A 13912-nucleotide genomic window follows, 5' to 3' on the forward strand; every position below is an offset into this window, starting at 1 on the left:
CCCAATGACTTGAGGTACTGCCTTTGTTATCTGATACATTCCCAGAACTTAGGATCTGTTTCTTCTCTTCTTTCTTTTTTTAATGTTTATTTATTTATTTCTGAGCGGGGGAGAGAGAGAGAGAGAGAGAGAGAAACAGAATATAAGTGGGGGAGGGACAGAGAGAGAGGGAGACACAGAATCTGAAGCAGGCTCCAGACTACGAGCTGTCAGCACAGAGCCTGACACGGGGCTCAGACTCACAAACCATGAGATCATGACCTGAGCTGACGTTGGACGCCCAACTGACTGAGCCACCTGGGTGCCCCAGGATCTGTTTCTTGACTTTCTGTTCCATGGGTCAATCTCAGATCTCACTGTACATATTCCATATACTGTTTCATTGTCAGGACTTTATATGTTTTCATATCTGTTTTGTTTAATCTTCCTTCATAGCTCCACTTTCAAGTATCTATTATTATTTACTTTTTCTCATAAACTTTAGAATCAACAGTAGCTAGAGAAACATTCAGGACACAAGGCAGACTATGTAAAGATAAGATAAAAACATGAAGCATTTAGGAATAAACTTAAGAAACGTGCAAGACAAAGACAACTATGAAGAAAATTTTAGAACACTCCTAAAGGACACAAATGAAGACTTGAGAACATGGATCAAAACTGCTCTTGGATAGAAACACTCAGTCTTATAATGATGTTATAGATGTCAGTTCTCCCTGCAGTAATTTACAAATTTAATTCAATCCTAATAAAAATAGCAACAGAATTTATCATTGTTTATGTGTTGACTTTCGTGCAGCTTTATGCCAATTTCAGGCAGAAAAACAGTAAGGAATAAGGTGATCAAAATTGGTTTAATGGTTTGAATGAGGAAGGTAGTGTTTCGTGATGGCTTTCTTAAACTTTTTAAAAAAAAATTTTAATGTTTATTTTTGAGAGAGAGAGGGGGGTGGGTAGGGCAGAGAGAGAAGGAGACACAGAATCCGAAGCAGGCTCCAGGCTCTGAGCTGTCAGCACAGAGCCCTATGCAGGGCTCAAACCTACGAACTGTGAGACCACGACCTGAGCCGAAGTTGGACGTTTAACTGACTGAGCCACCCAGGCGCCCCTTCCTTAAACTCTTAAATAGTGCTTGGTTCTAAGAAAAATGAAAACTCTTCATAGATCAAGGAGACATACACTGTGTGCTAGTATCACTTATAGCAACTAAATGTACGTGTTTAAGTTTTCAGTTTTATTTTCACTTATTCTTGAAAATGGAATAGAATCTCCTTAATGACTAAGCCACAGTTAGGTACATTGTGTTTTATTACAGTACTTAGTCACTTTCTCATCCTGATCAGTCCTCTAGAGAACAAAAACTCATCAATCAAAGATGTACGATGAAAATGACTTGTTTTGATGTCAGTATAACCTCAACAAATATAATGCTACTTATAAAAACATCCATATACGTTACAGAACTACTCCATTTTACCAATCTCTTATTAAAATTTGTTTGCAGATAGTTTGGAAAAATACCCCTATTTAGAAGTCTAAGGACTTTCATTTTAATGTAAAGTTACGTGTCAAAATTTTGTTATAAAATCTAATTTGAGTAGTGAGCATTGGATGAGTTATTCTTTTAGGGGAAAGTTATAGCCAAAGATCAGTAAGACTCTCTTCTTTATGCTGGTTCCCAGATTAATTAATAGTTGCCTTTAATAAGAAAATGAATAAAAAGTTCAGTCTCCAACAGACAACAGTCAGAAGGACTTTATAACAAGGTTCTTTTAATTTTTAATTATTGCTTGAGTAATATTACCAATAATTAATTATTACTCAAGATAACATTATAGATCATCTGAATTGATATTAAGGTTGATAGTTGCTTATTTCCTATTCTGACCTTTTTAGTATCTACCAGTAAGAACAAACTTGTTTCATGTTTCCCTCTCTCTCCCCATGTTAAATGGAACAGACAAAAAGAGGTTTGGTCAGTTTCTGTGGACACAGCCTAGTCTTTGCTTTTCTGCTACCTAGCAAGAGGGTCTGCCTCCCTCTGAGATACTAAAATGATTGACCGTGACTCAATTATAGTTTTTTTTTTGTTTTCTCAATTAAGATTCTGAAAAGAGATTCCCTCTTTGCTTTAGTAGGACTAGCAGACATGCAAACATTTTCATGATCTGGAGCAAGGTGTTAAAATAATTTCATACCTCTCTATTCCTTTCGTTTTATGTGAATAATTGTATGTCGATGGAAACCTTGCGTTATCGTATTCTCCTTGTGACATCTATCAGTTCCACACAGGTACGGGTAAAAGAACCGTAGACACCTACTAATTTACCAAAAATGCTGTCCCTCCCAAGCCGCCCAGTCTGCAGAGGCAGTGTTGTTTAAGGGTTCCTGGGTACTGCTGCTCCTTGAGAAAATCACCAAGATGAGGAAACCACCCAACTTTCAGGTGTTAGCAGAGACGTGGAGAAATGGAAAGACAATCTGAGCTGCAGGGTGAAAGGAGCGAGAACTGTTAACATTTCAGGTAGTCCTAGATTAATGTCTAGATTTCACGGTACTTCCCACATACTCAGTCATCTCTTTGACGGGAATGTGTACGGGGAAACAGAATGGTTCGAAAATTCATCTGCTTTCATGAAAATGTGAGGTTCTGGAAGATAATATTTTCAAATAAGATGAAGGTCAGAACTGTTCCCATCAAGCAGTAAAATAAAAACTTACCATTCCATTCACCCAGAAGCCAGCGTTCTCGCCTGGATTATTCCCACCACTTTTCAGGATATGTAGCCCTTAATCCCTCATTTGCCTCCAGAGGTGGTCCCACATTTCACTGCTTTTTCTACGGCTAAACTTCTAAAGGTTTATTTACACTTCTTAGTTCTCCATACCCTTTTCACCCTCCACACACTCCAAGCTTGTCTCTTTTGCCATTATGTTACAGAAACTACGCTTTGACAGTTAGTTTTGTCAGACCATGTAGCCATCCAATGTGTTGTTTTCTGCCACATTCCCCGGACCTCTCAAACATTCTAGATAGTCGCATCCTCCTTCTTGCAACCATCTTCTCTCCTGGGTGCCCTGGTCCCCTGGTTTCTCTCACTTCCCGGCCTCCCTTCCCAGCGTCACTTGTTGACTTCTCTTCTCTTACATATGTTCCAGTTGTTACTGTGGCCTGCGGTCCCCACCTCACCTCACTGCCCTGTCTTTTTATTCTCACCTGGCACCCCCTTCCCATCTTCCCAGTTTGAGTCACGCTGGCTGTCTCGTTTCTCCTCACATCCCAAGGTTCTCTGACTTGTCAGAGCCCTGACATATACTGTTCCCTCTGCTTGAAATGCTCTCTCCCCATCGCGTATCACAAGTGGCTTCTCTTACCCATCTTGTCTCACTCACAGTGACATTCCTGAGTCCACTTTTCTTTGCAAGTAAGTACTCCCTTTTGCTCTTTAACAATCACAACGATTTTTTCATGATGTTCCATAGAAATTCTCACAACTCGAAATGATCTGTGGTTTATTTGATTGTTTATTAACTGCCTATTTTGAAAATCCCCTGAGGGACAGGGACCAAATCGGTGTGTTTGGATTTTAGAATCACTTTATGCATGGCCCTCACTATGCTACTTGACCCAGAGTAGGATCTCAGTGCTTAAAAGGTGAATGAGTAAACATAAATCAAAGCAGTATAGTACCAGTAAAATATTAGACCCCCCCAGGACCCCTCAGAACCTGTTACAAGTAAGGATATGCTATATAATAAAGTAACGCAAATTAATACATGCAGGGAAATTATAATTTGGTTATTTGTGTATCATTTGGACATAAAATCCCTTCAGAAAATTACCCTACAACAATAGAAACTCCAAAAGAACTAAAGCAATGAATATAAAATGCCAAACAATAGAAGAAACAAAAGAAAATAAAATAGTATCAAGTCTCACAAGATAAGATGCTTTTCTAAACCTAGAAGTGCTATGGAAATAAAGGAAAACATGAACAGATATGAAATTTAAAATCATTAATGCATTAACATAAAAAGTCAGTGTAGGTGTTGCTTGGTGAATTCGTACAGCAGCTTTGAAAAATAAATTATTTCCCAGTAAAGTTGAACATAGTCAAACCCTACAAACCAATTTTACTCCAAGCATATACATGGAGAGAAAATCTTGACTTATAAGTACAAGGAATCAAACAAGGATATTTATAACATGGTTGTTGCGTGGAAAAAAAAAAAAAAAGGAACATCATCCTTTCACAACAACAACAACAAAAATTGATTAGTTGTGATAAGTTGCTATGCTGGAATTCTATGAGTATTCTATGGAATATCAAGGAACTAGAGTTATACCTCATATAGCTGGATCTTAGAAATATTAAGATGAATAAAAGAGGATGTCACAAAAAATATATAGTGTGTTCCCTTTTATTATAAATTGTAAAAACATGCAAAAAAAGTTACTTATTGGGGGATTAATACATATATGATAAAAGTATTACATATTATAATAAAATATTACAATAAAATTAAGAGATACACTGAAATGATAAGCATTGAATTCAGAGCAATGGATACCTCAGTGGGGTGGAGAGGAAGGACTGTGATAAGGGAATGAACACCGAGAGCTTCAAAAGTATTGGTCATGTTTTCTTTTAGAAGGCAGATAGCGGGTTCACAGGTTTTGACTGTATTACTCTTTAAACAGTTGTCACGGCTGAAATATTTCTATTTATTTATTTATTTATTTATTTATTTATTTATTTTGGTAAAAAGGACTAAAAATAACATAGATAAAATGTTTGCTGCAAAGATAATATTTACTGTATGAAACGCTGCAGGGGGCGCCTGAATGACTCAGTCGGTTAAGTGTCTAACTCTTGATTTCGGCTCAGGTCATGATTTCATCATTCACGGGTTCGAGCCCCGCATTGGGCTCTGTGCTAGCAGCACGGAGCTTGATTCTCTGTCTCCCTCTCTCTCTGCCCCTCCCCAACTCATGCTCTGTGACTCTCAAGATAAATAAATAAATAAATTCTGAAAAAGGTGTTTATGATATCCATATCGATGAGCCAAATAATTGAGAAAAAAATTCACTTAAAAGTGCTAAAGAAATCAAAATGTGCTCAAACTCAATAATAAGCAAAGAAACATGAGACTTAGCTTTCAACTATTTATGAAAATTTTGAAGTATCCCTGCTGCTATGGCAGATTCAACTTTTGCACCCAGTAAATTTAGTTCTGAGAATCTGTTCTCAGAAAGTCATCCACCGACCTCTAATAATTATTCTCTTGAAGTTATGGAATTTTAGGGTTTTTTCCCATTTTTCACAATTTTATTTAAATATTATCACTTTTAATATTAAAAAATAAGAGATTCAGTGGTGTATTAGTTCCTGTTGGTAGTATTCTTTATAAGCAATATTCTCTAGCTACTGTTCCTTTATAAACAATTAAATCGGAAATGACATTTAAATCTCCTGTAATGGATTATTTTGTTCTTCAATGAGCAACTTGATTTGAAAAAAATGTTCATATATGTATGTAAATTTACAGTTTTCTGTTTTCTCTTTAGGAAAAGAAAGAAAGGCAGGAAAGAATTGAACGAAAACAGAAGAAACGTCATTCCTTTCTTGAAAATGAGGCACTTCCTCCCTGGAGCCCTCCAAGTCGAACTGTGTTCTCAAAAGTGTTTTGATAATTCTCATTCTTACGTGAGATGTAGTTATTTATCAATTCACTAATTTTAGCCGTGAGTTTAAAACTATTTATTCAGTTAATTATAGTTAGAAGAGTTCTATGTTATTAAACGCCAGCCATTTCCACTCGCTGTGGATAAGATGCTTTGGAGTTTAATCAATGAAATAATTGAAGGCATTTTTCTTGGACCGTAGATAAGCTGCCTCAAATGAGAAGCTAATAATCAGATCGCTCTTACCGTTAAAAGAACCCTTTATCATGTCTTTGCAATTGTTACAATCAGGTGACCCATGACCACTTTCAGCCGTGCCCGGTATTGAAGTGTGTGTATTCCCCAGAATAAAGGAAACCATTTAGGTATGACAGTCATAGAAATAATTGAATCATTCTGTGAATGATTGTCCACCTAGATTCAGGTTTTAAAAGGAATCATTGCTGGCAGTACGCATGTATTATTTTTTCCAAAACTTACCTTTAACTTGAGCGGTTGTACTTGCACTGTACAAGTTACAGTTTTGGTCGGGTGAGGCAGTAGTTCAGTAGAACTCTAATCCTCCAGGCAGTCTATTTAAGGAGTATGCCTTATGTTTTAATATGAGTGTATCTGTCCCAGATTTCCATGACAATCATGGACATAGGCATTTGAGTAGACCTCTCAAATTTGTCCTCTAAATTCTATCTCACTTTATTATTTCGGTGATATCAAAAGATATCCGTTTCTTGGCAGTGAAATACTCACACAATTGAGATGGAAATTCCACACGAGTTCAATGTCATTATCACTGTTATTATTTTCCAGATTTAAGCCATATAGGTGATAAAGGCAATATTTGACCTCTTAACCTATTTTAGAGTCTTATAGCTTATATTTAGAAGACAGCTGTATAGGAAGGTAACTTGTAGAAAATGCCCAAAGAATCTTTATTTATTTATTTGATCTGTGCATATCTTTATATTAATTGGACTCATACTTGAACTGGTCAGCTAATTTATCACAGACCAAATGTATGCTCTCAGAGTTGTGATACTACTTTAGCCAATGATGGGATGCCATGATGGGTGAGAATATAATTACTATTTATTAAGCACCTATTGTATGGTCTCTTCTGGGTCTTTACAAATGTTAATTCTTTGCAACAAGTATTCACCGCAGGTACTATTTTTCTGATTAAAAATGCTGAGACTCAGAGAAGTAACTTGCCATACATTTAGCATGTGACATTTGAGATTAGAATTGAGTAAGTCTTCCTCCCCCCAGAATCAATAGGCTCATTTTTATGCTCTGTATTATATGAACTTTATAAACACATTTTACCTCTCAGATCCTAAAATCGTGCATTGTTACTTAGAGCTTGTATTTCCTTTTAAGAAATATCTGTTTGTTATCAGAGATGGTGAACTTTATTAGATCTATAAAATGAAAGAAGATTTCATAATATGTAAAGAATTAGTCAAATGCCTTGTATGTAGTATTAGAATGTCAGGAAACCCAGCAGGTAGTGGAACATAGGCTTTTGAGATAGTCACTCAGAAGGTCCCACTCTGAGGATTAGGCTGGCTGCAGTGCGTTCAAGATAAGAGACATCACGGATCACTAGATCACATCAGTGCTACAGGTAGTTGTGTTTTTTTTGTTTTTTGTTTTTTTTAAATTATAAACAAAACTAGAAGCCTTTTTATACTGCCAGGAACCAGGAGAATACTTCATGAAATTGAAACTATTATCACCAATGTGTATTATCAATATGGGATTTAGCTCCTCTGTTTTTCACCAAATAGATATATATAGTGCCTACCAGGATGAATCGTTGTTTATGGTATCTAATTAGCTATTCAGAGCTAAGAAGGTATTTGCAAATTCCAGGAAAGTTAAAGGAAAAAAGGTCAGGGATATGAGATCATAAATGCATATGTCATAAATTTCACATTAAATGTTTACACTTCCCAATTATTTTCTTCTTCATTATCATTTAGTGGCTTGCTATCATCGCTTCTTAGTTGCAGGAGCACTGAATGAAGTTAGCAATTAATGTAAAGCATGTGGCACATAATAAGGACTTAATAAATGTTCATTTTCACTTACTTACTTCCATAAGCCCTGCATTTCTCCACTTCATGTATGTGAGGAGAAGGTCAACACAGATGGGATTGATAGTGGTTATTTGACTTACACGTTCTTAGCATGCAAGAAGAAATATCCACTTTCCTGGCCAGTCTGGTCATCAAAAGAGAATATGGAGGTGAGTTGGATTAGAGACCTCCTAAAAAGAAATCTAAAGAAATCTAAATCTTAGCACTGCTTGTGAAGTAGAATGAAATGGGAAATTGAGGTGTTTGCGAAGACCCAGCAATTCATTTCCCTCAGTGGGGAATTTTGTCTTAACTACGATAAATAATAAATTACTTCCTGTTTACAGTAACACCTGCTGATCAGTTATCTAGTTGAATGAAATCCTCTCTTCTTCCCGTAGCAAAAATAAAGCTGAGTTTTAAGAGCTGGATGAAAGTAAAGTACTGTTGACTTTCTGAGATCCAAAGGAGAGAATCCAACCTGGTAATATTCTCTTGAATGCATTTATCTATTTAAGGGGTATGATTTTCCCATATATCCTTTAAAGTATCAAATATCAATACATTTGCTCATCAAGTTTTCATTAATTTATAATAGGGAATTCAAATTAAAGACACTAAAAGCATATAGATTTTCAGACTAAAATTCTACTTTTGTAAACTGTATTGATCACTTGAATGCTAACACTTCAAAGTACAGAAAATAAGAATTTAATGAATATTTTGCAATATGACTGAAAACAATTTCCCTAGAAATTGGCAGATTAATACAAAAATAAAATTGTATACAGAATGTATTTTCCCCGTAACAAGCAAGAAAACAGTAGTGCGTTCTATAAATAGAGAAAAACTATATGGCATTTTAGATCAGTAGGAAGTGGCAGTTTTCTTAAAGAAAATAAGAACCATTCAGGGATAACAATTTTCCAGTGGTTTGTATTGCATCCTGTTTTGAAAATGTTAGTAGTTCATTTATTGTTCTAAATAGTATTGAAACAGATGTCTCACTGTTGCCAAAGCGGTAGCTGAAAATAGTTAAGTGTTCCCAGTTGTATATACCTTGGAGTGATAAAACTATGTATCTGGAAGGGTTTTAATAATTTAATAAAGTTGGCCCAAACACTATTTCTAAGTTGAATGACTACTTTGACTTGCCCAAGCTCAGATCACTAACCATAAGAATCCAAAGTTAGAAATCAGGTGTCCAGTTTTCCAGTTGTAATCAGCCCGCCATTCCACAATTTTGAGATCCGATAAAACTTTCACACTAACTTTTGTAGCCATGGTCATTATCAACTTAGTTCGTTTTGATTCTCTCCAATGGTCCCTTATTCTTCCAGTGCCTTCTCCATAACTCCACCAGATCAGAGCTCTTTGGGCACCTCCACCACTATTTCATGGGTGGGGAGAGTACTGAAGTTTCTGAAGCTCTGGGTCACAGGCTACAGTAAAATGGAAAAAAGGAATTTCTCAAAATGGGAGAAATTGCATGTTAGCCAAAGTAGGTCCCGAGAATAAACTAGTACAGAAAACAAATTTTCCTGATGTAATCTTGGCTCTAATTTCAATAGTGCTATATTAAAAGGTATTTAAACCCATATGCTTCCATTCTACACAAAGCAAAGATATTACCAATTGTCCTGCTTCCTAGGTACATTGGCTGACAGAATAATGAATGCTATGTAAATGCTTAACTAGAGACTTCCCTGAATTCTTTTTATTTTAAAATTTCTTGTGATTTGATTATTTTGGAACATGTTACATGTAATTGTATAATGTTAATTAAATTATTGGTATTAAATTTAGGATGTTTAAGAATTACTTGAGGAGATGTATTTAATGTCTGCTTTTTAGTAGCATACTTCATGTTCTGCTTAATTAAAGTTAATCATTAAAGATTTATTTTATTGGGTCCTGTTATTTATTGATTGTGCCAAATTTCATTTCATAACGTTGGAAAATGTGGTGTGAGTTTTATTTGTGGGCTAAAGGTGAAATGATCATTGTCATTTGCAGCAACATGGATGGATCTAGAGAGTATAATACTAAGCGTAATAAGCCAGAGACAGACAAATAGCATGTGATTTCATTCATATGTGGAATTTAAGAAAGAGAATGAATTGAACAAAGAAAAGGAAAAAAAAAAAAAAAAGACAAACCAAAAAACCAGACTCTTAACTATAGAGATCAAACAGATGGTTACCAGAAGGGAGGTGGGGGGCAGGGGCAAGGATGGGGGAAATTGGTGAGGGGGATTAAGAGTACACTTATGATGAGCACTGAGTAATGTATAGAATGGTTGAATCACTATATTGTACACCTAAAATTAATATAACACTATGTTAACCACACAAAAATTTTTTTTAAGATGAAATAATTATATTATGATGATGTACCTTTTATTAGAAATGACTGAAATTTAAAAAAAAAATTTGGATATAAACTTTTTTTTACTTGAAATACTACACAAATTACAAAGGTAATGTAATTATAAAATTATCAAATAATTAGAAAGTGCAGCATCACCTGGGTGGCTTAGTCGGTTGAGCATCTAACTCTTGATTTCAGCTCACTTTATCATCCTAGGGTGGTGGGATTGAGTCCCACATCGGGCTCTGCCCTGAGCGTGGAGTGGAGCCTGTTTGGGATTCTCTCTCTTTTTCCCTCTGCCCCCTGACTTGTGCACGCTCTCTCTCTCTCTCTCTTAAAATAATAATAATAATAAGTGCAAATAGCAAAAATAACCCACATTCCCATCTCCCCGAAACATTCATAGTTAACATACTCTGTACTGTCCCAGCTTTTAATTTCCAGTGCATTTTTTCTTGTAGTTGAAATTAAGCTGAGAATGAAGAAGGCAGAGATGTAGTTCCCTCTATCTCTGTTTTCCTCCGTTTCAATCTCTGTCTCTGTCTCTCCCATGCTACCTATATGTGTTGTATTTCTATATTTTCTCTCTCTCTACATATAGAAACAGAACACATACACATAACATGCATATATACAAACTTTTTTTTTTATTCCTTAAAATAGAGATCAAACTGTGTATTTGGTTACCAGAATTTACCGCTCAACAATATATAATGAACATATGAACATATTTCCATATGACATATGTCCATATGACATCTCAGGATGTCACGGATCACTTAGATCCCATCAAATTACCAATAAATAAAGGAAATTTCATAAATAAAACTAGAAACCTTTTTATATTGCCAGAACTACAAGATATGGAACGAAGTTACTTAATGGGTATGGAAATTCAGTTTTGCAAGATGAAAGGACTTCTGGAAATTGGCTTCATGACAATTCGAGTGTGCTTAATGCTACTGAACTGTGCATTTAAAAATGGTTAAGATGGGGCGCCTGGGTGGCGCAGTCGGTTAAGCGTCCGACTTCAGCCAGGTCACGAGCTCGCGGTCTGTGAGTTCGAGCCCCGCGTCAGGCTCTGGGCTGATGGCTCGGAGCCTGGAGCCTGTTTCCGATTCTGTGTCTCCCTCTCTCTCTGCCCCTCCCCCGTTCATGCTCTGTCTCTCTCTGTCTCAAAAATAAATAAAAAACGTTGAAAAATAAATAAATAAAAATAAAAATGGTTAAGATGGTAAATCTTGTGTCCATTTTACTACAGTTTTTAAAACACTGCACAGCAAAACAAAACAGTGACTCATTCATCTATATGAATATAGATATATGAATATGAATATCTATATGAATATAGATATAGAGAGATATAGAGATATATCTCTATAGAGATATAGAGAGATATATATAGAGATAGATATAGATATAGATATAGATATAGATATAGATAGAGAGATATAGATATATATAGAGATATAGATATAGATATATATAGAGAGATATAGATATAGATATATATGTAGATATATAGACATATATATATGTCTATAGACATATATATATGTCTATATATCTACATATATATCTATATCTATAGAGATATATAGAGATATAGAGAGAGAGATATAGCTATATAGAGATATAGAGAGATATAGAGATATACAGATATAGAGATATAGAAATATATCTCTATAGAGATATAGAGAAAACTTCTCATTACAGATATGTCTTTTCTTTTGGCCTGATCAGATCGACTTACTCATCCCACACGACTCATCCTTGATTCAATTACAGTGTTGAGGACTGTCCTAGCTGCTAGGCTTAAACCGAGATTGACCACTGAGTAGAAAAGCAACATTTCCACCACACCTTCTAATAATTCCTTTCAGATATTTTGTCTTGGGTATTCTTCTTGCCCACTTCATTTTTGAGATAAGCTTTAGGGTTCTTTCTAAGCTTTTAAAACAAAATTATTATTGGTAGAATTGCGATAAGCATGCACGAGTAAGAAAATCTATTGGTTTGAAAAAAAATAGAATGAAAACAATCCTTTTCTGAGACTGATTAATGTTCACTCACATTTTTGTATGTGAGCCATTTAACTCTTAAAATTAATGAACTCTATGGTGCTCATGGATTCCCTTTAGGGAAAATCCACTGTGATCCTACACACACCCAGAGTAACTCAGTTACTTTCTTTTCTACACTGTTTCCCTGCCTTAAATAACTCTTATTGAAGGTCTCACCTTTGTACTTATATATGTATATGTAATTCCCCAACTTAAATGAGAGCTTTAGGAGGACGGAACTATATTTTACACATCTTGGTATTTCTACTTTTTCAGTGGTGTCTGGATGAATATTTCTTGGCTGATTAAAGGGCAAGTTAAAAACAGAGTATAAAAGGGGCGCCTGGGTGGCTCAGTCTGTTAAACATCCAAGTCTTGATTTCAGCTTAGGTCATGATCTCACAGTGGTGAGATCAAGCCCTGCATAGGGCTCTGTGCTTGGCATGGAGCTTTCTTAGGATTATCTTTCCAGCCGTCTCTGCCCTCACCAACCCCCCCAAATAAAAACAGAATATAAAGCATTGCATATGTTTCTCGTAATGTATATATATATATGTGCATATATGTATATAGTACATATACGAGCTAGGACCCTATTATTTGATGCAATTATATAAATTATTTTATATATAATTAAAATGGCTGGACATCTGGATGGCTCAATCAGTTGAGCATCTGACTTCGGCTCAGGTCATGATGTCATGGTTTGTGAGTTCAAGCCCCGTGTTGTGCTCTGTGCTGACAGCTCAGAGCCTGAAGCCTGCTTTGGATCCTGTATCTCCCTCTCTTTTCTGTCCCTCCCCTGCTCATGCTCTGACTCTCTCTCTCTCTCTCTCAAAATAAACAATAAACATTATTTTTTTATTAAAATGGCATTAAAATGAGTGTTATAATGACTATTGCAAATAGTTTAAAATTTTATTTTAGATACGACATAATTTTTTCAGTCCCAAACAAAACAAAAATTTTTAAAATGGAAGCTCTGTGTGTGCATATATGTGTATGTGACTGCATTAAGTTGGAAAAGTTCATATATATTCTAATATTTACAATTAAATAGGCTGAGCCCTATCAAGAGAACTCTTCTTTCTTTCTTGCTATCCTTCCTATGGTAGTATTAAGCAACAACAATGAAAAGGAAGGAAGGAAGGAAGGAAGGGAGGAAGGAAGGAAGGAAGGAGAGAGAGAAGGAAAGAAGGAAGGGAAGGAAGGAAGGAAAGAAGGAAGGGAAGGAGGAAAGAAGGGAGGGAGGGAGGAGAGAGGGAAGGAAGGAAGCAAGCAAGAAGGAAGGAAGGAAGGAAAGGAAAGGAGGGAGGAAGGAAAGAAGGAAGGAAGGAAGGAAGGAAGGGAGGGAGGGAGGAAGGAAAGATAGCAAGCAAGCCCCGGGCTCACTAGCTCATTCAGGCTGAAGGATGAATCTTGGTAGAATAATCTTTTAACTAAAGCTTAAATTCAGATATGCCAAGTGTGGGTGCTGAACCACACTCTGCAGAGAGGTCTCAGTCCTGGTGAGTGGAGTGCATGGTCACTCTGTGGCTACATTGAGTGTCATTACTAGATTTAGAACTCAGAGCTACACCTTTAAAGCTTGTGAGTATGATCACAAGGCTACCGGACGTTGATTGCTCCATATCAAAGCTGCTGGTTTATCAAGCAGTGAACAAGCTGCCAGTGTGTGAGACTCTTCTATGAACCTTAGGGATTTGGCAGTAATA

The 13912-nt window shown here is 36.0% G+C and overlaps 1 protein-coding gene across 1 annotated transcript in view; it reads left to right on the plus strand.

Annotated features, from left to right (window-relative positions):
• The window catches only part of MAP9 (microtubule associated protein 9), a 38350-nt gene extending 28684 nt beyond the window's left edge, over positions 1-9666 (plus strand). Inside the window, exon 15 of the mRNA XM_058721091.1 lies at positions 5570-9666. Coding sequence (XP_058577074.1) covers positions 5570-5692 — 123 coding nt within the window. The 3' untranslated portion in view covers positions 5693-9666. The remainder of the gene's footprint in view (positions 1-5569) is intronic.
• Positions 9667-13912: the final 4246 nt, after the last annotated feature.

This window comes from Neofelis nebulosa, chromosome 3, assembly GCF_028018385.1.
Source record: "Neofelis nebulosa isolate mNeoNeb1 chromosome 3, mNeoNeb1.pri, whole genome shotgun sequence".
In the NCBI taxonomy this organism is placed as follows: domain Eukaryota; kingdom Metazoa; phylum Chordata; class Mammalia; order Carnivora; family Felidae; genus Neofelis; species Neofelis nebulosa.